At 38.0% G+C, this 27,444-nt stretch overlaps 1 protein-coding gene across 2 annotated transcripts; it reads left to right on the top strand.

The window, feature by feature from the left end:
* The first annotated feature begins 1,710 nt into the window (after positions 1–1,710).
* Positions 1,711–26,531, top strand: LOC105221318 (5-hydroxytryptamine receptor 2B). Of its 2 annotated transcripts, none has more exons than XM_029046385.2 (11): positions 1,711–2,576; positions 7,779–8,691; positions 15,224–15,357; positions 15,762–15,871; positions 18,730–18,919; positions 19,038–19,178; positions 21,841–22,071; positions 22,512–23,085; positions 23,279–23,925; positions 25,098–25,250; positions 25,852–26,531. In XM_029046385.2, the coding sequence occupies exons 2-8, from the start codon at positions 8,172–8,174 to the stop codon at positions 23,016–23,018; spliced, it is 1,833 nt and encodes a 610-aa protein (XP_028902218.2). In that variant the 5' UTR covers positions 1,711–2,576; positions 7,779–8,171; the 3' UTR covers positions 23,019–23,085; positions 23,279–23,925; positions 25,098–25,250; positions 25,852–26,531. The 2 variants fall into 2 exon arrangements, with proteins under 2 accessions (XP_028902218.2, XP_011196489.2); XM_011198187.3 differs by having other exon boundaries at positions 1,713–2,576; positions 21,838–22,071.
* The last annotated feature ends 913 nt before the right edge of the window (positions 26,532–27,444 follow it).

Genomic DNA, 27,444 nt, shown 5'->3' with positions numbered 1-27,444 from the left:
CAATGGGCAGTTGCAGCAAACCAAATGCTGTTAGCAGTGATGACCTCAAGCGCTGACTGCACTTCCCCGAAGGCGTTCTGTCTGTTGCCTTAATTGAAAATGCACACTCCCTCCTCCTGCGCCAATGTTTATGTATTAAAACAAGCGCATATTTGCACAAATATGCATAAATCTCCATAATTAGTAGCAAGAATGGGACGCAGCAGTGCACTCGCATCTTCACACGCACACACACACACACTCTGAGGGGCACTTGCATGGCATACTAAATATTTGCACACTTGCTTGCATGTGGTTGCAACACCTATCATTTATCAGCATCAGCTGCAGCCAACGTGCCGGAATCAATACGAGTTCGTGTGGCTGTGTGGTGTGTGTGTGTCCAGTGAGTAAATTCGATAATGCGTAATGTAAATTTTGCAAGAAAATTAGTAGCATATAAACTTTGTAAACCGATTCGGGCTGTCTGTGTGTGTACACAAGACGACAGCACTCACTAATGATTTATGAATTAGCCAATCGCTTGGCATTTTGGGCGTATTAATCAAATATTTGCAAGTAAATGCATTCGAAAACAGAATGAGTAATTATAAAATAATACTGCTGCAGCTCACAATCACTTGGCTGAGCTTCATTATAAAGCATGACTTTGAAAATTGTTAATTAATTTGCTGTTGTTGCTGATGTAATTTTTATTAATTAAATTGCGAATAAAGTGGCTCTAAAACAACTTAGTACATTTTAAAACTACTTTAAAGCTCCCAGGATAAAGTTTTTAGGTTAGGAAACCAGTTTGGCTACTGATCCGCTTAAACTTTCTTCGAATTCTCTTCTAAATCCTATAATAATCTTACAGCGCTTTTTAAGTTATATATGTAATTTTGCATGAATCAATCTCATATTATTAATCTAGAAAAATTATTTGTTGTTTCACTCAAAACTATACATTATATATAATATATTTTTAAATTGAATGGACTTACTTACACTACCAATTCCTGATTCAATCTATAATAAGCTATATTGTTAGCGACTACAATAACTGAAATTAACTCTACACACAAACAGGAAGAAGAGCATACAAGACTTCTTGGAGTCTAGCAAACTCTTGCCGCCTTTACACGCCCTAGTAATAACTCTACTAGTCAGCATACTCGTGTGATTATGGCACATATGCATTAATTAAGAAATAAATACAGCAACAATACAGACACAGGCATGGGGTTCAAGTAGGAAGCTATCAAAGCTAATTATTAAAGCGTTGAAAGTCACAGCAATTGAAGTAACAACGGCAGTTAAAGCTTTCATGCAAAATTATTAACAAAAGAGAGCTATCTTGCGTACTGTTCCATACGTTATTATACGAGTGGCAGGCAGAAGCAGCAGCAATGAAATGAAGCCTTTCGCAGCTTCGCAGAACGGCAAGCAACACATGAGCTGCGAAGAGTAATTGCAGAAAACGAAAAAGTGCGTTCGTTTTGTCAAATACAGTTTGGAGACTAGCCACTTAAGAGAGCAGCATAAATATTAAAGAGTATTTTCGATTTCGAATTCGAATATACCTGAAAACTCAGAGCGACAGTCGAAATGCGCGCTCTCGCGGAGAGCAACTCACTGGCTCCGTGCGTTTGCGTCAAGTGGCCAAAAACTCTACAAAGCAAAACAGCTGAGTGTCAAGCGCGCGCCCGAGTTTATGTGCGTGTGTGCGGGCAACTGTCAGTTGGCCACAATAACTTTTTCAACAATAGCAACATCGACAACGACAACGACAACAGCAACAGCACAGACGCACAATTGAATCGAGTTGAGACGCGCAGTTGGTCTGATGTACAGCGCGAGTTGAGGTGAATAAATCGACAAGAACTAACGCCGCCAGCCAAATCACACGGACGCTCGCCCGCTCGGTCGCACAGCCGTGCCATATTTACATATTTACATATTTATGAGCATTATTTGTATTGTGTTTCGCGGTCGCATTTCCATTTCATTTCATACATTCTGCGATTATAGTGCTTGCCAAAATTCGTGCGCGCGCTAAACGCTCGGCGGAAAGCTGGAAAACAAAAAGTTGCTGATAAAATCAATTCGCGACCACAGCGACGCGCGGCTGCTGACGGTCTACGGTTTCGTGTAATAAGCGAATTTAAGTGTTTAATCTAATCATCCATGCAAATTGGAGTGCTGTAAAATTGTTAGTGTAGCTGGCATTGATTGGGCGCATGTTGGGACGTGTGTGTATGTGTACGAGTGTTTGTGTGTAGAGAATTGAAGTGTCTTCAGTTAACGTGCTGACGGTTACGGTGACAACGAACCGCCGCGGCTTCTGTACCTACTACAGTTAAGGAATTGAGTAAATTTAAGCAAAACTAAACAAAATAAAATAAGCATTCGCATTTGTTTAGAGTTACTAGAGACTACCACTAAGAAAAATATATACGATATACAAGCGTATTAGTGCAAAAATCAAAAATCGAAATAATAGTTTTAACACACAGTTTAACGCTTAAGAAAGTGTACGCCAAAAGCAATCACATAAGAGCCATTTTTCGCTGAAACTAAAGCACTAAAGTCATCAGGTGAGTACTTAGCTTCATTACGCATCGCTATTCAAGCGCTTTCAGTTTCACTTTCATTTGGTCGAGCTCTTTTGTTGGGGTATATTGTTATTGGAAGTGCCTCCACTCTTTCCCTTCAAAACAAATGAGTTGGGTTAGGGTCCCAGAACAATACAAATGAGTTATTTCGGTTGGTATATTCTCGGCGATTACTAAAATATTGGAAAAGCCTTCAGTAAACTAAAATATAAAAAAAGAAGAAGCCTCGAGAAAGATTGAAAACCCTTCACAAATTATACAAAATATTGAAACTGAAGTGGTGGTTTATATATATTAAGCTTTACTATTGTCCAGCAAATATTTAATATCAAAGAGAAACTTCAGTCGAATTGTCTTTAATGCTGGAACTGATCTGGAAGCCACTTATACACAAACATTTTTAATACACACTATAATTTCTTGTACAGTTCGCTTCCAAATTTTGTTAACTAAAGTCTTTATGAGAAATATTATTCCGAAAGCATAATTTCCTTCACCTGTTTATTTATTTATAAAATGAAAGCACATTGGACTTAGATGGAGGCCAAAATGAAATACTATTTTTGGCGGCAATAAAAAAATAGTTTTACGATTTGGTATCGCCACGGACGGACGGACGGCACACATTACTTTGCGTAAACAAACGCTGAGCAATGGAGAGCCAGCCAAAGAGATGCCTCGGCTGTAACCAATTTCATTTGTTTACGGTAATTTAAATTCTAATGCTTTCCTATTCGAGATTTCGCTTGGGTTTTGACAAAACTGCACAGCGAAAAGAAAGTGTGTGAAAGGCAAATAACCGAAAGTCAAAGCCCTCGCTACACTTTCTCTGGACTTTGCTTTGTATGCGGGCTGCTGTGTGCTGCCTTACAGATCCCATGAGGCAGACAGGCAAACATATTTATTTGTTAGCAACACAATAAGCGTCACAACAACAACAACAACAACAGGCTGCGTAGACACAACAGACATAAACTAAAAGTCAATCGTGAATTCATAGACTGTGACCAAAGCGGCGGCACACAGAGCACGGGCGGTGCACGGAGGAGGGCACGCGCAAGTGGAGCGTAAAGATTGAGTCTTTGGGTATATTTTTTGCTTTAGAGGTAGGCAAACAAAATATGCTTGGAGCATGGCGGCGCGAATACACATACTTGAGCAAAATTACAAACACACACTCAGAATTAGATGAAGGTACACTCTTCCAACACTGGACACTTGGCTCCTAATGGAAATCGGTACTTGGGCATATTGTTTACCTTGGCTACAAGCGACGTCTGGTTCTGCACGTGCATTTCTGCCTACAATATACTGTTATGCCCAACAACTACACAATTTTCTATATTTCGTTGGCGTTTGCCAACAACGCTGAGTCGGTTTCCCTCCAGGTGTTTGCACTTTAATTTGAAGGCTGAAATGTTTGCCGTAGCATTTCCCAAGCGCTTACAATTTCTGTGTTTAGTTAAATCCGCAAAGATTTCCTCCACCAACGCCATGGATTCTCAGATAAAGTCAAGGAAGTCAGATGGAAGGTGCTAGTGTAGCAGTATCATTATTCTTTCTTTAATTTGTACTAAATCTCACGCACAATTCTTTTAAATGAGCCACTCGGCAGAGTAGCTTTAAAGCTAGTTAGTAAAGTTAAATACGAAAGTGCTGAGAAAACGCTTGTCCTTTTACATAAGTAAGAAAATGACCAAACAAGTTTTGTTTTCTTATCGCTAACAGAACATTCACCCATTTAGCATAGCGGTGGAAGATATTGATTGTGTTTAACCTGAGAAAATTATTAGTCATATCGGCCACTCTGGCGTATACGTAACTTGCAGCCAAGTTTAGCTAATACTGTTATGTTAAGGATTGGAGGTGTATTGGCGTTTATTATGTATGTATATTAAAATAGACTAGTTCGAAATGATTTAAACATTCGATTCTCAAGGCACAAGGCTGTGGGTATACCAAAAGTAGTAAAAATGTATGATATGAACGAGCAAGCAAAAATGAGTTACGTCCAAGCTTTCATAAAAGATTCATAAGTGATGTTGGAAAGCCAAATATAAACAAGTAAGGAAGGAATAAGTTCGGTTGTAACCGAGCATTTTATACTCTCGCAATTTATTTACTTAATTTTATGATAATAATATTATATAATACACAATTTGGCCCATATATTCGTCATATGTATGATATAAAGTCCATTAAAAGTTGGAAACCCTAATATTAGGTATATGGGAGCTAGGTGAAGTTAAGACCCGACTTCACGCAATTTTGGTACGAATATCTGAGAGACTTGCCGATATTTTCGACGAAAAAAAATTAGAAGCACTGTGGTCCTCATGTTCGATATATGGGGCGTTGAAAACTTATGGTCCGATTTCGACGGTTTTTAGAAGAGCGATGCCACACTATAAATGCAGTATTTATGCAAAGTTCTGCACCGATATCTTCACTGGTGCTTACTTTATATATTTTAAAGTAAACGATTCAGATCTACTTCAAAGTTCTGGTATATAGGAAGTGGGCGTGGTTGTGAACCGCTTTGGCCTTTTATCACAACATATCATTATTAGGAAAATATCACAAACCAAATTTCGTTGAAATCCATAGGCGGAGCCACGTCCATTCAAAATTGTGTATACCATTTTGAGTGCAGTTCTTCCGTACCTTCTTTATAATGAAATCTAGAAAGGTATCTAGTCTTTTCCCTTACTGAATTAAAGCATTTTTAATAGTTTTCAACATAACCTTTGTATGGGAGGAGGGCGTGGTTATAAACCGATTTCCTCCATTTTTGGACTGTATAAGGTAGGTACTAGGGCTCTTAAAATTATTCGATTTACCTGAAAACCGATTATTCGAATATCCGGTTTGTAACCGTTGGTACGAATATTAACCGGTTAGCACTATTCGGTTAGTCGCAATGTTCCGACTATTCGAATAGTCGTTCTACTGCGGTTATTCGAATAGTTAAACTGTCATTATTCGAATAAATGAAAATTTTTTTGCAATCTAAAAGCCTTTGATTTTCCGTATTCCAGCCACTTTATCAGTATCAGAGAGGACGTTCTCCATTGCTGGAAAAATTGTGACACCATGTAGAAGCTTCTTGCAAGCAACAAATGTTAACCTTTTAACATTCTCATATCAAAATAGACGTTTTATGAGAAATAGTGATTTAATAATTCGCCCAGTTGAAATGGTTAAAAACTAGTTGGTCATTACTTAATGGTTCCCCTGAAATCATTGTTATTTTTTGTATTTTAAAACGAGTTATTTGTTAGTTTTAATGATTCACTGTTTTCAATAAAAATAAGCAAATTAATGAACTTGCACTATTCGAATAGTCGACGACGAACGGTTAACCGAATAGTCGATGAGCTCTAGTAGGTACCTAAAAGAAACGATTAAAGAAAATTTGGTTGATATAGCTTAAGTAGTTTACGAGATATTCACAAAAACAGAGTAGGGGGCGGGGCCACGCGACTTCTCCAAAAAAATTACACCTACATATGCCCCTTCATAGTGCGATCCTTTGTACCAAATTTTACTTCCATAGCTTTAGTTATGGTGATCACTTTGGTATACATAACCATGTATCTAACTCGTTGGAAAAAAACTATAATACTCTCTTAGCAACTTTGTTGCGAGAGTATAAAAAATAAATAAATATGAAAAATATGAAAAACTGATCTAACATAGACTATCGAAAGTGCGAGAGAAAAGAAATTTTTTTTTTAATTTAGTCTTATTTCCAAAGGAGTTAGGAAAATTAATGGTGCTCTCTAAATGTATGAAATATATTATGCCCACTGCGAAGTTGTATTCTTTCTATTCATTAAGCGCAGCTATGAAGGAAAATATAAAAGCAGTCGAGAATAAAATATTAATGAACATCCAAACGCTGACTGAGGGTTTACAGAGGTACAGTGGACCAATTCTATAACTATAGGAGCATATGATTTATAAATTTAATATATTCTTTGGAGTAATTGAAAGACAAATCCATGAGAAAATCTGTCTGTGCCACCACATAAAGGCTGGAATACGACAGTGATTTTCATCCTATTTCCTCATCATATTTTGCCCACGATTGCCTCATAACGGTCAGGTAGACTTCAGAGTGCCTAGAAGGAATTCATGGGGAACCAGATCTCGTTAAGCGATTACAACTATAAGAAGTGCCTTAATTTTCTGCCGTTTTATATGCAATGACAAAGGTCGACTACTCAGATAGACAGTTATAAAATATAACGGAATAACAGCGCGAACAGCACCCACTGTGCGTGACTTCGCAGTAGGACCTGCTATCAAAGAGCCAGTGATGAGGCTGCCAGCGTCATACTTCCAGTTATTGTTGCGCTTCTCGCAATGCTAAGGCGGGTAATCTCTTTACACACATATGAGTGAGTGAGTTACATGCGAAAAGCGCACGCAATGTGCACTCGGGATATTAAAATGTCACCCTGTGGCGCAAAGCGGCAAGACACGAAAATCAAATCCTCTGAGCCGACAAACGCACGCCATTATATATGTACTTACATACATATAAACACAAGTTATGCAGGCTGCATGTTCACATGCTTATATGTAAATTCTATGCATGAAGGATTACCGGTTTTATCCAGCTTTTTCAAATGGTGAAAATTTTCGTTTTTTTTGCAACTGTTCATGTATTCATCCTTATCGCTTAGTTGCACTATTTATAGAGTACTTCATAACTTGTTGATAATACAAATCAATATAGATAACTCGATTACGAGTACAACCTTAACTGTACAACTGTATAGTAATCCACAATTACAAGTTTAGGTAACAGTTTTTAAATTTTTTTATCGAAAATCAAATTTTACATACGAAAAAGTTGGAAATCTTGAAAGTTTTTTTCTCTTTACATTTCATGTGAAAATCTTTTTTTTTTTGGGAGTCCTACCATCTACGATTAATAAACCAAGAAGTAAATACCTATTCCTCTCACGTGCTGATGTATTTATAGTCATTAGATGCTCGAGTCTTGAATTCTCTCTACACTGTACGTAATCACTGCCTTCCCATCTGAATAAAAATCAAACCTGAGAAACTCATATTTTCTTGATGAAATGTCCATTGAAGCATTTTCTGTTCAAGGACCAGTTACTTATGTTCACTCATCTCCACCCCACTTAATGTGTACGTTTATATTTACAGATGCGGTCCATTGAAAATCATTCAACGGCAAGACTTGTCGAAGCAAATGAGAACCATGAGACGATAATAATTCAATAGCAATAAACTCTGGTAGACAGCATAAGGAGCTGACGTAACAAGCAACGTAAGAACATCAATAACACCAACGCCAACAGCGGCTAGTAAAAAATACATTTCGACGAACAAGAACACCAATCACAACTACATCATCAACAGCTACAACAACAACAATAACAACAACAACAATATCAATAACATTAAGAGGCAGCATTACAACTACACATTAAATAGAAGCAACACACCAGATCCAATTCAATCGATAGCATCCTCAACTCCCCAACCGGCAGCAGCAACACTACCTCCAACACCCCCCACCAGTCGTGCAGCAACAGCATGCTGGGTGATATAATTTCACCGTCAATCGCGACTTGGAGCACAACAACAGCACACCACTTCTACAGCGACCTGGATGCTGAGACGCCTATAGTGCACGGCGCCGCTAGCGACCTGAATGCACCACTCCTGAACAACTACAACATCTACAACAAAGTGTACAGTAATGCCACATCAATGTTGTTCGACGTCAACGAAACGAGCGCATATCAAATCGTACTGAACGGGACGAGCGGCAACTTGAGCACCAGCAGCAACAGCATTTTATTGAACCTGAGCGACGGCGGCGGCGGCGGCGACATCGACGGTTTCATCACATTCAATGGCAGCGCGGGGGTGCGGAACGGCAGCAATATTGTCGATGTGTTTATCGGTGAGCGTAATGAGTTTGATGACCAGCAACTGGATGGCATTATGGACTATGGCGGCGGCTACCGGACAAGGGATCCGACGGTGGCGCTGGTGAAAATGATTGTCATGTGCATTGTGCTGGGTCTGCTCATCTTCGTAACCATAATAGGTGAGTACTTGGCGAATAACTTGCATATTGTGTGACAAGTGTGTGTGTGTGTGGCTGAGTATTTTTACACACTGATTGATTGCTTTGAGTGGAATTGAAGAGAGTTGGAAAGTGTGGGTGGTTGATGACAGCATTTTTCTATTTAACTGTAGTTTAGTATCAACTTAGGAAGACATGGACATGCGAGTGAATAAAATTATATTCTTGCACATTTTCAGCTTCAGTAACTGTGATATTTATATAAAATTATTTAGAAGCGCTTCAGCATGACCACTCCTCAGTAGAGTGAGTTCACACATGAGAAAGATATAAAACTATTGTCTGTCTCTAGAAGGATTGCTTCGATAAAAATATCACGATTACTTGACGCTACTGAATCAGCGAATCCACTGAATTCACAAAAATAGAAAAAATATCTAAAGGGGTTGACTTTTATTTTTGTACTTAAAGCATCTCTCGGTTCATTTCCAGCCCCAAAGGAAATTAGCAATTTTTACCAGGTGCTCATAAGATCCCATCCATTGCCACTGCGTCATTTATAAATAATGAAAATCGATTTTCTGTCAAATGTCAGCTGAACACAAAAAAGCCTTTGTACATATTATACTCAAACGATGCGCCATCCAGGGCTTTATGTTAAATTAATCAATTCAAAGCCAAGCCATTTGACACTCACAATGTCAAATAATTTCAATTAAATTCATCCATAATAATAATAAAAGTTAAAGAATGCACCATGGTGTGCGTGTGTTTCTATAGAAACTTTATAGAAATTTTAAAATCATATTTATTAATTTAGCTCACATATGTGCATAGAGTAAGTAAATACTTCAGCGCTTGAGGTATTTGAGCGTTAAGCGTTGGATGCGATTTGATTAGATTTTATTGCCAATTTCCAAGTGAATTACAAATCTCTTGCAAAGCGTTTCAATATTGAAGAAATCATTTGCTTAGTTCATGCTGTGTGCTCAAGTCTTTTATATGCTTTGCCTCTATGAAGGAAGTTAAGTATCATAAAGGAGTTGACAGTGTTCGAAAGTATTTTTCAATGCATCTTATATTTGGTGCATTAGGGTAGTCCGCAATTTTCGAAAACATTAAATTCTGCTGAACTAAAAAGTTGAGAGTAATTATTAAATAAATTAATTCCATTTTATAATAGTTTTAACTTCAATAATTTTTAATGAATTTATAATTTGAATTTATTATGTACATATATTATATTAGATATGGAAAATACAAGGAATTGTTATATAACCATTTTCTATTATCATTGACTTAGAGAAGAACTAATTTTATTATTGGTTTTGCCATCATTCCCTGTGCTTAAATACAATAGTTGCTGCCTTTCGAAACGCTTGTGATACAAACGTTTTCCATGCAATTACTTTCATTGTTGAAATCACATTTATTGCATTTCTGCTCTACTACTGAGAACAATAAACTTGAGCTGAAATTATTTCCTTTATGAAAAAGCAAGAAAAAGGACCCTCAACCATAAATTCCAACTTCCGTTCATGTTTACTTCTTATTTTATTCAGTTTTTCTATTTTTGTACACTTTTCTGGCTTCTGTCTTTTTTTCATGCGTAGAGCGTACAATTTCTCTTTAGAGCGGGGAAGAAAACATTACTAAATGGAATATAATATTCAGGCTTTGTCATTGTATTGAATTTCAACAGAAATATGTCGTTCTTCAATGAGATACGACTTTTTAAGAGAAAATTATAAACTGCCTTGCTGGGAAAAATATATTTTACTACGAAATACTTCGAATATAGTTTCAAAAAAATACCACAAGTGCTGATCTTAACCCCTTCAGCTTAATTAACAACTAAGAAAGCAAAAATGGTCTTCAAAGAGTTTTAAAATAAATACCGTTGTATGTACAGTATTTATTTTTAAGGCAATCGTAACGATTAAACCAACGGAGCAATTAATGAAATGGAAGCTGTACCACAAATATGTTGTATTCAAGAAGACAGATGAGATGAATATGAAACATAAGAAACAAATTGGAATCAATACATTCTCAAGTAGACCCATTGCGCTGAAATTACCTTGGGACTGGGCGAATATATACATGGTGTGTTCAAAAAAATGGGAGTTTTAAAATTTCACTGGTTTGGAGAGACTAATTGTCACTTTTCTTTAATTTTTTATTATGTGGATGTACTCACATGCCCCTGGAGTATGATAAAATGTTCAGCTCTATTCATTACTTACTTTCTACTTTGTAGCAGCCGTTAAGGTTAGACGTGTTTATATTAACTTTGCGATTTTCGTTTGTAAAAAGCTCACAACAACTTTCTTGTTCGTGAATTCTTGTTCAAAAACAATACTGTAAATATGTAAAATAAAGAGGACCTTAAAGAGCAAGTGTTTCGACAATTGCAAGAAGCGTTGGTATGAGTGCATTTTAATGAATGGGGACTATTTTGAAGGCTACAACAATAATGTAGACGACTGAATAAATATTTTTTGAAAAATAAAAAGAACATTACTGATATTTTCTGAACAAACCTCGTATATTTTCCTCATTTCACATATTCTTCTACGATCGTATATCGTATATTTGTCGTGATAAAAGTCATCATCTTCATTGCATTCGTGCTCAAATAGAAACACATATCAGCACACATTTGTATCGTTTTATTCGCATTGTTTTCTATTATTCTGTAGAATTGTTTACATTAGATAGCTTCTGTTGACTGCTCTCAGTTTTTATTATTTCACTTTTGAACGGTTTTTGTTCTATCTAAATTCCAAGAAACTATTTCACCTTGCACTTTCATATAAAAGTAAGCACAAAAGAGTAATTTACAATTTTGAACACATTTGCGAAGACATGTGTTTTATGACATAGAATATTTAGCACAGAGTAGAATTTAAAGTTTTTTTTTGTAAACTATTGGTAGCAAACTGTCGGACGCATTCAGTCTGATAAGTATCGTTAGGAATTGAAGCAAGCAAGTTATGACTATTATATGAAATCCACTCATTTAACTCTTCAAGGATATCATTCAATATGCAAATAAAAAGTTTTCTAAATTATTTACCTGTTTCTTGCAAGAATCTAAAGCGCGATATACATCATGATCTATTTTAGTACACTGTCATCAACTAGTATCAGGCAAACTTATGCCGTTTAACGCCAGTCTCTCTCATCTACTCTTATAAGCAACTAGAAGCATAAACTGAAACGAAAACAAAGACGTGAGAGCAAAAAAAATAAAACCAAAAATAAAATCGTTAAATTCTGATAAAAAAAATATTATTTGCGAAGAACTGCCGTGGAAGAGCACACAAGAATGCATAAAACCATGAATGCACTAATAAATACACACGCTTGTGTTCATAAACTTGCATATAAGTAATTTGTGTATGTTCATATGTACTTCCGGAAGGCAAGCTTTCAACTTAAAATATTTTTCACATATGCAGCTCTGGCGAGAAAATTGGGCCGTACAGGGTGAGCAGTTAGGCGCGGTAGCTGAATAAAGTTGTTCAGCTGAAGACAGCAAAGTTTGCTGAAAGTAACGTGAATGTTGCTGCTCCAGACAAGCAGATTCGAACCTTACGTTCACAAAGCAAATGCTGCCTTAAATAAACAATGTTTCTTCCACAAAAACAGATGTACATTTGCCTTCATCTTCAAGCCATCCAGCACAACCCTTTATATGCGATATACTCGTACACATCTGAGTGGTGTGAGTGCATGTTTGGCAAGGTTAAACTGCCATCAACTAAATGAAAACGAAAGTTTATTCATCATCACACCAATACACGCACATAATTGCATTTTTATGAGTGCAAGTTTGGAGAATGCGACGACGGCAACAAAAGCGTCATTTGCACATAAACCTCCGTCCCATACCCCCAAAGATGCGTGCGCTCGGGTGTCTGTGTGTCTGTGAAGAGGTGAGAAAGTGTTGACAGTAAATCGCTTTTGAGATTACTTGTTTGCCTCCATACGCGTATGTGTGTGTGTTTGTGAGCGACTTGTGGCAGCGCACGAGCTGCAGGCAGCAATAAATAGACATGTGGGAGCGCTTGTGTGTGCCTGTGTGTTGGGATGGCTGTATTTGCAGTGCATCGGTTGCATGCGGCTTGTGAGTTGTTGCCACCATCCATATTTACTGTTGCTACATCGTCGTCGTGTTGACTTGGGTTGAACGAAAAGTCATTAAGTGCACCAAGGTGTACGCTGAGCACACGAGCACCAGCAGCAAGCAGACTATTTGTCTTTGATTTACACTCGCACACGCCACATGCTGATGCGGTATACATACATTTGTGTTTGTGTGTGTGATTGTGTGTTTTTGTGGCACGCTTTGTTTTGGGCATTAAGCAGCATTTTGCATCAGAGGTTGTGAGCTACGGGTACTAAGTTACTTTTGCCTTATGAGCAGAGACATTAAATTTCGTTGTAAAAATGTGAGAGGCATGAGTCAGTCAATGCCACAGCCATGTGTACCGTTATAAAAACTAATACTTTTTTTGTGTTTCCTTTCCTGTCACATTTATTATTTATTTTTAGGCTACACTTTCGCATAAATATATATGCATATTTACTTGAATTCGCAGGCAGAGGAGCTCCAAGTGCCATAGCAATGACATTCGAAATCAATTTCCTTAGCCGCCAGTCACGGCGAAGTTCACGGCTCTTTGACGCAAAAGTGTTTACTGACCCTGGACTAAGGTTAAGTGCCAGTAGTCGTGGCAACGAGCGAATGCATAAAAATAATGGAAATGCAAAGTAGACTCACTCAGAATGTAGCCAAATTGAGAAGTGGAGAAATGCTAATGCAAAAGATAGAGTAAGAGTAGTTTTAAAGAGTTCTTACCGTTGATTTTTGCAAAATTCGAGTTTTAAGTTGAATTGCTTTGTTGATAGTTTTCTAATGGTATATTAAGGGTCGAAAGATTATCAAAATGTTGAAGAAAACGTTAGCTCCTTGATAGACCCATAAATATCGTGTTTGATATGCACATGCGAGTGAATCGAGTTGCGTCAGCTCTTGATGTACATAAAACATCACAGCAAGAAGTTCGGGAAAGTACAGGCACTAGTCTTCAGCTACAGCAGCACCTCCCTTCATTCATTACATATACGGTTATTGTTTGGACTCCTTTAATATATATTAATATATTTAGAACTAACAGTTAGCTCCATAAGTTAGACATCTATCTTTCTTTTATACAAGCGACTGATTTTTCTGACATCCTAATTTCGACAAATTTCAGTTAGAAAAAATAAGGAGGGATTCAGGTGTAATCGCACATTTTATGCTCTCGTAGACCGATTTCAATCATATTCGGCACCATATCATATCCAAATCTTCATAATCTGTTCACTTAATTCATCTTAGATATCTCACATATTAACCGATATTTACGATATAAAGTCCATCGGATGTTTAAAATTGGGGATGTATATGTATGGGAAATAGGCGTGGTTGTTAACCGATTTCGCCCATTTTCAATCCGGAACATCAATATTTCAAGAAAAGACTATACACCAAATTTTTTTTAAGTGGTCGGGTAGTTGTTGAGATATGGTGTTTGACTCATAAGTGGAAAGTGCCACGCCCATTGTCCATTTTTATACCAATTTGAGGGCAGCCCATCTGTATCATATTTTAAAAAAATTTATCGACGTTCTGATCCTTTTTGAGCGAATTTAGACGGGTTTCCAGGTGTCGTTTTCTGTGACCCTGTGTGTTTTATGTTTTTTGTTATTAAAGAGAGAAGTGACAATAAAAATATGGTTAAATTGTTTAATTTCATACGCAAAATCACATTTATTACTGCCAATAACTTGATATGCCCGACAGCAAAGCATGAAATCAACTACAACTTTATTGCATGACCAAAAAACACCAAAAACCATCAAAAAATGTAAAAACCACTTAAATTTAGTTTCAGTTTTATTACTTATTAAGCCCAAACCGTGTACACGAATAAGATTCCACAACTCCACAATATTTGCACAGAATATCGCCATATTTTACTACATTAATTTGAGCTTTCCTCTCTCTTTTTCACGCGCTGCGGATAATTAAACCCACTGCATTATTCAACGCTAAAAACGCTGTCAAAACAAATCCAAAAACAAATGAAATTAAACAAATATTCACGCAAAAACGGTGATGGCACTTTTATTGCTCCGACTGCCGCTGCTCCCGACCATCCGACCGCTCGACCGTGCGACTGCCGCAAACAAATTTAAATTACGCAAAAAAATTGCACGCAATAAATATCAATGCGGTCCGTTAATCCACCAAATTAAACTAACAAAAAATTTGGGAATAAAATAAATGCGAATTATGCTAATAAAAAACGCAAAAACGCTGAACGCGAATGCGAATGCAAATGCAAATGGGAAACATAAACTTCGGGCGCCTGTGTTGACAACTATAAATTAACGGAAAATAAAAACATAAAACATGATGCCGAACGTGCAACTCGTATAACGGTGAAATATGAAACAAAAACAACAACAATGACAACAATAACAACAACGTTTGCAGGCAATGTTTTTGTAATAGCGGCAATTATACTGGAGCGCAACCTACAGAATATGGGCAATTACTTGGTGGTCTCGCTGGCGGTGGCCGACCTGCTGGTGGCGTGCCTGGTCATGCCGCTCGGCGCAGTTTACGAGGTAAGTGCCGCATAAAGTTGGCGCGTAACGGTGTCGCGGTGTGCGACAAGTGCTGGAAGAGTGGCTAAAAAGAGCGCATTTCAAATTGTCATTGCTCTTGCAGCCATTCATATCGCAATCTAAATTAATTTCATGCTTTCTTATTCTCCTGAAAAAAAAAACAAAGCAGAAGAATCGCCCTAACTTTAATTTAATCGCTCCACACAATTCAGCATATGATGGGGTAATAAAATTTACGATTTAACAATTTTTCTGAAAATATTGCAGTGCAGTTGCACCCTCCAGCCTTCCGCACAGCCAAAAAATATTATATTTACCGTTATCCATATAAATATTAAACATGTTTTAAATGCTTGTTTTGCAATTTGTTTTTGTTTTTTTTTTTTTTGTTGTCTTTCATGCAGATAAGCGAGGGTTGGATACTTGGCCCGGAGCTATGCGACATTTGGACTTCGTGCGATGTGCTCTGCTGCACAGCGTCCATACTGCATCTGGTGGCGATTGCAGCCGACAGGTAATTTACATATCTCCCTTTATTCATTATGAGTCATTGCAGTTAAGGGATTTTCATTAGTGGGGACCATTGTACATAAAGGGAAATGCAAATATGCAAACTGAAATACACCCTTCCCCATTTTCCGATAAACCGTTATGCATTTTTAATGTAGGATGTAATGTTGAACACAGAAATGACCTAATATTAATATTATTATAAACTTTTTCTTCTTAAAAATAATATTTTTTGTTAACCCATATTGAAAAGTTTTCCAATAAGCCTAAGGGAAGAGCAGAGAAATCGAAGTAATCAAATGACGATATGTATTTCTTTCTGAATCTCTCTTCACACTGCCGTCCCAGAGAAAAAGCCGTCTTCAGAAAAAAAGGTTTGATTAAATGCTGATCCAATAGTTCCCACGTGGACAGCTAATATCACTGGTCCTTTTTGGTGCCGAAAACTTCTAAAAGTTCATAGATGAAAAGCATTTATAAATCTAAGAAATTTAAAGAGTAAAATATTTTTTTCATTCCGAGCAATTCAGTGTTACTATCCATTTAATCCCCCTTGGAAAATTATGAATTCCATTTTTGCAGTAAAAATATTTTTAGGCGCGTAATAACAACGCAGACATAATGGAAAGTTTCCACAAACCATAATTTATTGGCATTCCTTAATGAAAACATCGCCTTTTGTAAACTTTACTTAATGCACTTTAAATATACATATGTACGAGTATGTGTGTCTGTTTGTATAAAAGATTTGCTCCAGCTGGTATTAAATAAACATTTCGCCACGGCAAATTCCTAAATCAGTTATTTATTTACATTTTATTATTTCATTTATTTTCATTGAATTATGAGTAAATGCGGAGACTCTATAAAAGCTGTAAAGCTTAATCGCAACACTTCGACAGCTCCCCCTTCGCCCTCCCAACGACTGGGGCATAATTAATGTCAATCACAGGGTGGCACGTGGGCGGTGCCAGGGGTGCGGTTGTCACAGAGTAATCCTTTAGCTTTATTGTTGTTGCTGCTGCTGGTGCTTTCGTCTGCACTGAGCAGATTTATGCGGTCTCACCGAGGCGAGTGTTGTACGAGTCACTTGTCAGCCGAGTAATTATTATGAATTTATTCGTAATTTAATATGGTCCGTAAGCGTAAGCGTCTTTATTTGCATTTGAATGGAAATACTTTAATGTCATTGGCAGTAATTGAGTTATGTATGTTTGTAATTAATTACAATTATATTCAAATAATAGTTAAATTTATGGCTGCTGTGCTTAGGGTATAAATACCGACGTCACTGGGCCATGTCACTATCAGCTCAGCGCTCAGGATGTTTATTATACAAATTTAATTTACTACGCCTCGACGCACACACGAACGCACATCCACACAAGAGTCACATACTCAGACGTGCTCGTGTTTATAGCTACCATAGCCCAGTCGAACAGCTGTTGCGCGTTGTTGTCGCTGCCGCGCTATGGAAAGAGCAGCCGCACGCGGCATGTAGCAATAATAGCATTAACAATGCATAACTGTATGTACATACATATTTCTATGCAAATGTTAGCTTTCCGTTAGACAAACAAATCGTACAGCGAAAAATTAAAATTCGCGCTTTTCCATTTTTACAATTTTCCGCTTCTGCACAAAATACGCTCATGGGTAATTTCCAAAGTCAAAGTCACTCACCTGTGCTGCTGTTCGCCTGATTACAGCAAAAACAATGTTAGCAGAAATTAAGCGCGTCACAACATTCAACATTGATATAGATACACAACCTGATTAGCGCGCTAAAATTTCCGGCTAACATATGAGCTGATACTGTGCCTAGAATGCTAATATTACAAATATTACAAATATTATACATATGTATATGCGTATAATATATGAGTCTATACCCAATGAACCAAAAGGCATCTTAATATATTGCAAGGTGCCATAATATAATTATATCCGCTTTGCTCAAGACAGATAAATATTGAATAAAGATATTTACTATTAAGTAATTTTTGCTAGTCCGTGTGAATCAATATCGCATATAAGCGGGAGCTTCACAACTCTATTTGGAATATGAAAGAGATAAAAAAATTGACTCCGTGGACTGACAATTATTTCCAACTTTTGCTATAAATGTTGCTATAATTGTGTTACTATAATCCCTCTGAATTTAATTTAGTCTTTCCATCAAATCGAACTTAATTAAGGAGTGCGTAGTATAGATAAACTTTATTATGTCGTGAAAACCATTTGCAAGTCTTTGCAACGACCCTACTAATATTTATTAATTTCATGATTTTGGTTTACTGGGTGGTAATTTGATTATTTTGTCTATTGGCGTGATGAGCGCTGAGATTTATTATTTTATGGTGTTGATGTTCCAAAGCCAACACTAATTTGAAATCAAAATAAATTTATTGATTACAATCAACAATCCGATTGGGTGTGAGTACCTATAATGCACTGTGGGGGTACTCACACACATACAAAGTAGTTTGTTAATACGTAAGCGTATAAAATGCCACCTGGGAACGTAAATTCTTTCAGTAAATATAATTCTTTTTTGAAATATTGCTTAATTGTAAATAATTAGTAACACCTTCACAGGTCTCTTAGTGTCTAATATCACCGATGGAACGGGATCTGGTTAGGGCCAATTATTAACCATTCTAAAATAATATACCTTCCTGTATATCAAGGCTGATGCTTGCGTAGATAATAGAAAAACCATAAAAGAATACTCTTCAAAACAATTCTAAAACATCCGAGTGTCTTCTAACTCGTACAGAGTCTCACGAAGAAAATATTGCCTAATTTGTGAACATAAAACATAAATGGCTTGTTTTCCCTGCACTCTCTTTTCTTTGGCAGATACTGGACCGTGACGAATATAGATTACAGCAACGTGCGCACTCCCGGTCGCGTCTTCTGTATGATCTTTAGCGTTTGGCTTACCGCGTTCATAATCTCGTTGGCGCCATTACTCGGCTGGAAGGATCCCGATTACATGCAACGAATCGAAAGGCAGATATGCATGGTTTCACAGGATGTGGGATATCAGGTGAGCATCATGACCAGAGTGAACACTTAACGAAAAATACGACTCATATAATTCCGTTAAAAACAGTCCACTGTAAATGTATTATAATGTATTTTCGTATTATCTGCTTTGCTTTTAGATTTTTGCAACATGTTGCACATTCTATGTGCCACTTTTGGCCATACTGGCACTCTACTGGAACATCTACAAAATCGCACGCAGACGCATCCAGCGGCGCATACAGCAACGCCCCCTCTCAGTGCCACCTAATCACAATCAGGTAAGTGCACCGTGCAACCGTCAGCCACCACTGGCTCGTCGATTTTTTTTTTGTGCCAGCCACCGCTTTACTGTTGCATGTCGCCGCCGGCAATCGGTTGAGTGGTGGTCAGTCGGCAATCGCTTTAGAGCTTTTAATGGCATTGCAAGAATACAATCAATTTACTGCTGCACCACTCACCACCGACCCCCTCGGTATGCCTCCACGTCTGCTAGCAACATTTTGCCTGCCTGCAGAGTTGCACACGAAATGTTGCACCACAATTGGCGGCTGGCGCCTACAGCCAGCTATAGCTATTCATCATACGCTCCACTCGTACATCCACTTTGCGGTCGCCACTGTTCGCATGCTTTCAATGAAATTGCTCGTGACCCAATCTCATTGACCCAGTCGGTCGTCGTTGGCGTTGGTGTTGGTGTTGTAGCGTTGAATTGAAAGCGTTCACCCATTGCATTGCATTGCGGCTTCACATATGTGCGCCGGCCGACAGGCAGAGCGCCTCTGGGTATATAGTTAAATAGTTCACACATAACAAACATATTTACTTATATGTGAGTGGAAATAAATCCGGCAAAAGAGCGCCCACAACGTAGGTCATAACAACAACAAAAAGTGCTATGTATTGTAAAGATGCAATTGAATGACGAATGTGCATTTCATCGCTAATATATGAAAGCCCTTTGGTCCATTTTTTCACAGTGCAAGGCAATCAACGTTGTCTGTGGTGATAATTGCTTCATTAGTGAAATGATGTACTTTACTATACTGACACATTGGTTATCCAAAGCTACGAAAAGGTCAATCATGAAATAGCGACATTATAATACTTGCAATGCCATGTGGGAATAATTTGCGAGAAGTAAATTAAGTGTCAATGCGAAATCACACCCGAGTGCCAAAATCAGGGTTATTTCCCACTAAATCCATTACAAACCTCTTTTATCTGTTTATGCAATATTTTATTGACAACAAAAACAACTTGAAAGTAACTAAATTTTTTTATAACTGTTAAGCTATTATTGAACTCAGTTAATTTGTTAATTGACGTCACCGAAACACTCCTTCCACATACTCACCTCACAATTGCTACAATTATTTAAAAAAACGAAAGTGGGTCTCTCAGAGAGAGCCATGCATTACTGAAGTTGGAATGATGTGAAGATATTTATAAGTATTCGAGTGTGTACCAGCACATATGTGGCCATAGTGGAGTGCTTTCCCCTGCTCATATGTACACTAGCCATGTGCAATCATAACAGAGTAGGCACATCAATCTTATCTGCCGCTTAGGCAAACACCAATAAACACGAAACGTGGGAGAAAGTCACTAAATCAGAAAAACAACAGCAAACACAACAAATTGACAGTTAGCACTTTTTCTCCGCGCGGAACCACAGCATACTTTGCCAACAGCTGCAGCATAGTTTTTATTGTTCTCATCCTTTTTCACTGCTTCATTTCGTATGCTTCTTTTGTATGCATTCTCAAGACCACTCACGAATACACACGAACGTTTTTTTGGGGAAAGTGCTCAGCAAGCACCTTGCAGCTCTTCCTTTGTTGTGCGCCGAGCAAATAAGTTTGCATGCATTACAAGCCCATTCACATGCAAAGTGCAAACAGATCTCATAAATTAGTAAGAGTACACTCAGCAGCTGTGTCGACACGCCGCCAAGAAGCGGAGTGGAGCGGAGGGTGTGAGAAACACGAAAAAATAGAAACATTTGCAAAGCAGCAGAAGATGAAAACATTACTGTTTGAGTGGCGCAAAAAGAAAAGAAAAGTAAGAGAGAAGGGAGAAAAAGGCGATTTTTTCGTCAGGTTTTTCAGCAATATCCTTCTGCTGCAGCAACAGACAATTGCCTGGTTATTGCTTGTGTTGTTCTGCGCTCAATGATGCTTTTTATCGCTTCTCTGGCGGCTGTGTGTGTGTGTGTGGTTGTGTGAGTCGACACATGTGTTTGTATTTTTTTCGCTTTCGCCTTTATCCCGCTCTTGCGAAGGTATTCACACACATGTGTTGGTGGTGGGCGCTTTCTTATTTCGGCAAGTGTGTCATTAAGTGAAGTAATGATGCCACTTCAACGGGATGCATTAAGAGGCTCGAGCATGCACTCAGCCACCAGAGTGTCGCTGTGTGTGTCTGCGTTAAGTATAAGCAAAGGAATGCAAATATGTACACGCTTTATGCGGAGCATAAGTAATTTTCTTAACACCAAAAGCAGCGTGAGAATGACAGAAATATAGCCGAGAAAAGTGAGCGAGCGGGGAAAAGTGAAAGCTCTTGCCGTAGTTGTATATCGAGCTGTGAGCGCAAAAAAGAAACCGAAATTCCGAAAAAATGCGATGTACATCAGAAGTCTTCTCGTCTTCTTTCGCCTGCTTACATGAATGATTTATTTTATGCAGCAGCAACAGGAGCAGCTGTTGCGAAATATTATCTTCGTTCCGTCTTTCTATCGTACGAAAATAATGGCAGCCGTGCCCCACAGGAGCAGCCGAAAGTGTTTAGTATATTTTGTATATGCTACGTCGGTGTGTTTGAATATCTGTGCAATCATCTTCCTTTATCCGACTTTATTTTCAATCGATAATTTAATACGCTAATGCGCTGAGTCTATTAAACTTTTTCCATTTGCCCCATTCCCGTTGCTTTCAGAAGTGCTCCACCGCTTCGATGCAGCGTAAGCGTAAGCGCCTAAAAATATGCTTCGGTAAGGCGGAGCAGAACGCTGCCGCTGCCGCCGCTGCCGTCACCAATAACATGGAAACAAATGTCGGCAATTCGCTAAGCATCAGCAACATGCGCGAGGAAACGGAGTACAGCACCAGCAACTTCGACAGCAAGAGCCACGCAACCGAGGTGACAACGGCGTCCGGGGAGGCGGAAGAGGTAAGCGGTCTTAAAATATTAAACGAACATATCAGAAACACATTAAAATTCAATAATCGGTTTTGTCGCGCAAATACGACGAAGTATAAGTCGTAAAAGGAAAGTGAACAGCTTATGTTCTCATATTTTATCTAGCTTCTGCGCGCGACTTCGTTTGCGTACCATTAAGAGTAGAGTAGAGTATAGTATATATATTTTGTTTAGGTAGGTGCAGTCATGAATCAAATACCAACAAATTAGAATTTGAAGCAAAAAGAAATATTATGTTCGTTCCAATATAGCTTTTATTAAATACTCGTGAGTTGACCGTGTGAGAAATAGTTCGCCTTTGTCAATCTTAGGTTGGGTCAGTAATAAAGAATTAAGACTTTTTGATTTCATACCTTTTCCTACCTCTTAATTCTACGCTTGATATTATTTTCATGCTTATCTCTGGACAGTCTCAGGTCTCTGCTATTGGCGAAATCTCAACCGTCTCGCAAGAGGTGGCCAGCACCGCGCACCAGCAACAGGCGATCGCTATCACGCTAACCACATCCGCACAACACTTGGCTATCGGCGCAACCCAACAACCCACCGCCAGCAAGGAGGCCACCTCCAACAACAAGCTGCTCTCGAGCATACCAAATCCCTACCATAAGCTGGCTAAACGCCGCCAAATGCTCGAGGCGAAGCGCGAGCGCAAGGCAGCACAAACTTTGGCCATCATCACGGGCGCATTCGCCATCTGCTGGCTGCCCTTCTTCGTCATGGCGCTCATGTTGTCGCTCTGCAAGGAGTGCCACATAAGCGCAGCACTCACGTCTCTCTTCCTCTGGCTGGGCTACTTCAACTCGACGCTGAACCCGATCATCTACACCATCTTCAATCCGGAGTTCCGGCGCGCCTTCCAACGCATACTCTGCGGACGCAAACGCACGCTGCCCAGCCGCAGCGGGAAGATTTGATTCTGAGAGTAGTTGAGTAGCGTGGTCGTTACTTTTGTATCGCCACGCTACAGCACATGCAAACGAGGTGAGTTGAGTCAAGTGCGTCCACATGCGCCAGTGCCTCGCAAGTGTCTCACAAGTGCTTGTCTTACAAGCACTATGTAAGTGCGACAGACTTACATATATAGTATACACGCATGTATTTGTAAGACTAAAAGAAACCTGCAGCTCACGGGCATAACTCAATCTTGTTTGTGTTGCTCACTCGTGTTTTGCAGATACTAACCACCAAACTGAACATGCTGCAGAAATACACAGCATGTAATAACAGTAAACATCACCAACAGCAACAAAAACAAGAGTAACACCACACCCCAACCACGTCCCGCCCCGTTTTATTCCATTGAAGTTGCACGTCATCCCCGCCAGTTGAAGCCACAAGAAGTACACCGAAGCAAACAGTGAGCGCAAACAAACAAACAGACGAAAGTCAGCAAGAAGTGGCAAGCCCACCTAAGGCAACCCGAAGAGTGGGTCTCCCGCCAGTCACATCAGCGAACTCGCTACCACACACTCACTTCCACCCACCTCTACTCACGGGAAGCGACGCGACACAAGGGCAACTCGCACTCGATGCACTCGCGTGTAATTCCCTCCTTATGCAAATAATAAGCAACGAAGAACTTTCAGCAACATATGCGATACACAAACACCACTCACTCGAGAATGCGATGCGAGAATGTGACTAGCATGAAATGGAATACATATGCGGTTGGGTGAGTGCGAGTGCAAATATGGCACTTCCGCTACAAACAAATCCCGCCACACAAACGCACTCACTCATCCACCACATTGGGTACGCCGAGTTGTAAGTGTTTGCTCATGGAAGTGAACTCGCCTGGAAATTCGGCAGCAATTCGCCTTGGTAAGTAAATACGAGTATGTAAGCAAATAAGCGATGCTGCGGTGAGTAATTGACTTTTTTGCTTTTTGCTTGTGATAATTTTTCCTAATTTCATTTTAAATAAGAAAAAAGAGCGAATATTTCATCATTATGTCGGTTCAAGTGCGGCATTGATAAGTCAGTGGAGAGTGTCATGGTGACTTTACAAGAAATCGAAATTAATTGAGTGTGAAACGGAGATTTTTAATCAGTGAATGCCCCCTCACTCCAAGGGAGGGAGCTCATTTATGATTTAGGCAAAAATACTTGGCATTTACATATATTTGGAAGGAATATATTAGGGCATTATTATTATATATTATTTTAGAAGCATTATTTTCCATTTTGGTTTGAATATGGTTCCCAGGAGATATTAAAGAGACATTTTCCAATAAAATAGTAAGGAGACCTTCTGGAAATATTCGTTAAGTCTTTGATTCAACTTTTATATTCTATATAACTTAAATCGAAATCTAAAATTTCTATATTACATTTGGGATAACGAACCTTTAGCTTTATCTGATCTGCAAGAATAGCCGTTACATGTTCACTTCTTCGACTTTTGCTCCAATATTTTTATTAAAATTCTAAAGTTTACCCATTTTGAAATGAAGAATTGTATACACGGTGTGTTCAAAAAATAACGGGAATTTTAGTTTTTTTTTTTTTTAAAACATTCATTCGTCTAATGTTGTCTCTCTTTAAAATAGTCTCCATTAGATATTATGAACTTATGCAAGCCTTCCTATTGTCGAAACACTTCTCAAACACGATTTTTGGCGCACACTTTGGCTCTTTCAGCAATTTCTCCTTTGTTAAGCGGTCTCTTAGGGTGTTCTTTATGTTTTGAAAGGTCTGGCGAATATGAAGGCTGAGGCAACATAATAAAAAATGAAAATAAAAATTTGCAAAATTGGACTTTTGGACCATTGAAAATTTAAAAATTCCCGTTATTTTTTGAACACTCCTTGTATGATATAAAATTGACATAATTATTTGCTGTGTTTAATATTTAAACTAATTGGGAGTAAGCAAATGCCTAATACAATGTTATTATTATTATTATTATATATCCAATGCTTATTTAAGAGGCTCAGTTGAGTTAAATTTGCTAAACAAATACAATAACTACTTAATTTGTTTATTTATTGCAGCTTAATTTATGAGGGCACACAACCAGAGGAAATCGTACAAGGGACAGATAACGGCAACGCACAGGCACACCAACAAGCAATAAGCACACACATACACACACCAACAAACACCGAATTTGTGATTTGATAGCAACTGAAGTTCGATACTTAAAGGTAAATAAACCGTTCGCAGGCAAGAGCTGAGCAATCAGTCACTCTTAAGTATATATGTATGTAAATATATTATAGTATGTATGTGTGCATTTAAGCAGATGTGAATGCAATGCCATTTCAGTTACTTTTCGCTGCAAGTGCCAATTTCATTTCCTTATTTGAGTAGCGAACGAGTGAATGGTTACCCGCGTCAAGTAGAGCGTTGGGGCGCACTGCATGTAGATATATGTACGTATGTGTGTGCGTGTGAGAGCTGAAAAGTTGGCTTTCTCGACGGTGGTGGTGATGCACAAAGTTAATTAAAACTGCATTTTGTGTCCGCACGAAAACGAGAAACCAACTTGAACACACACACTCGCATGCTCAAATTAGCAGTTGTATTTACCGCACAAGCATACCGACTCTATTTGACGCTTGTGCGCCACCCATGTGAGTGTGTTGTATAAGTATGTAATCTCATTAAGCCAAAAGTAAATAACACACTTGGAAGATTTTGGTGTTAATTAGGTCTCCAATGTTCTCTTTCTCTCTCTCTCTCTCTCTCTCTTCCCCTGCCCATCCTCCGGCCGACTCGCTTATCCTTCGCACGACGGCTAAACAGTTACAGCGCGCTGACAATCTGGACACAAGTTAGATGTCCCAGCCATCTTCCAAAAGCCAATTAAAGGATTATTCGTCATTAAATCCACTTTTGTTACACACACACACACACACACAAGCATACATCTAACATTATAGCATAGCATATATATAATATACTTATATTGAGAGAATCAACTAACACATATAGTCATGTATGTAGTTTGTAGTGGCATAAGTTAAGTGAAAGTAAACGATACGCTTTTAAAGAGACACACAAAAACAAAGTTTTAAACAGTATTTAGAATGATTTACTACGTTTTTTAAGAACTAAGAACTCGAAAGTCTTCTGATAGTCTTGGGAATAACTATATACATACTTATAATATATATATTTACCTATAAAGAAATGTGCATAAGTGTAACTGTAAACTTAAGAATCTAACTAATCAAAAAAAAAGCACGTTTATAAATCCTTCTCTGTAAGTAAGTGTCAGTGATTGTTAGTACATATATACTTGTATTTAAGGCATTGAGTCACATAACTCATTTAATAATATGTATGTAATATAAATGTGTAAGTGTAAGTGTATATAAAGGCAAAAAGTTAAAAATCGAAATATTTTTCTGCATTTCATTCGATTTTCTTTCCACATCACATTCGTATATGTATGTGTCACACATTCGGTTATGTATTGTACACTCATGCAACAAGTATAAATAATTGAATGTACATAAAAGGCTTAGTTATTGCAATCATATTTCTATTGTATGTATGTATGCAGAGTACACTGAGTACCGATTTGAATATGCCTAAGTAGATTAGTGAATTAAGCTTATTTTTGAACTTCGTAGCGATCAATGTACTTCACCCCTTGGAAACGAGTTATTGTGGTCCCGTTGTACCGTTGTATATGTAATCGTATGTGTATGTCCACAGCACACTTTTGTACCCCGGCCTTGTTAATGAGATTTTGTATATAGCATAAGTACTAGATGTATATGGGTGGCTTAACTACACTCTTAGAGTGGTTTGAGCGTACATTTTTGGAGCTTACCTGAATGTGAAACTAACAAACGAATTCACCGACAGCAACAACAAAACCCCAAATAATAACTGTAACTAGAAATGCTGGCAATATACATATAGATTTGATTTGAAAATAAACTGTCTTTAAAACAAGAAAAACTGAAACAACTCTAGTTTTATTTCATTCAAGCAGAACATTGGCTTGGGAACAAAAAAATTATTTGAGAGGAAATAATTTATATTTCATTGTGTTCTAACTCCAAACGTTCTCTAGTTTACTATGAAGGTAGGTAAGGAGATCTTTGGATTTCTCCGCCGATTTTTATAATTTCACTCTATTCATTTCACTTTTTATCGAAATAATTTGAAAAAGAATCGCAATTACGAAACTTTATACAAAAAAGTGATATTAAAGAAGTATCAAATATTGGAGCGGTGTCTGAGATAACGGATACCAGAAATATTAAAAAAATTTTGGATAATTTGTCAAAAAATCAAATTGTCAAAAATGTTTTAATTATTTTATATTATGCTGATGATACACATTACCGTGCATTACAAAACCACCATCGTCTTTCAAGCATA

This window comes from Zeugodacus cucurbitae, chromosome 6 (assembly GCF_028554725.1).
Source record: "Zeugodacus cucurbitae isolate PBARC_wt_2022May chromosome 6, idZeuCucr1.2, whole genome shotgun sequence".
In the NCBI taxonomy this organism is placed as follows: domain Eukaryota; kingdom Metazoa; phylum Arthropoda; class Insecta; order Diptera; family Tephritidae; genus Zeugodacus; species Zeugodacus cucurbitae.
Note: the sequence above shows the minus strand (reverse complement) of the source record. Positions and strands in the feature narration are given on the sequence as shown.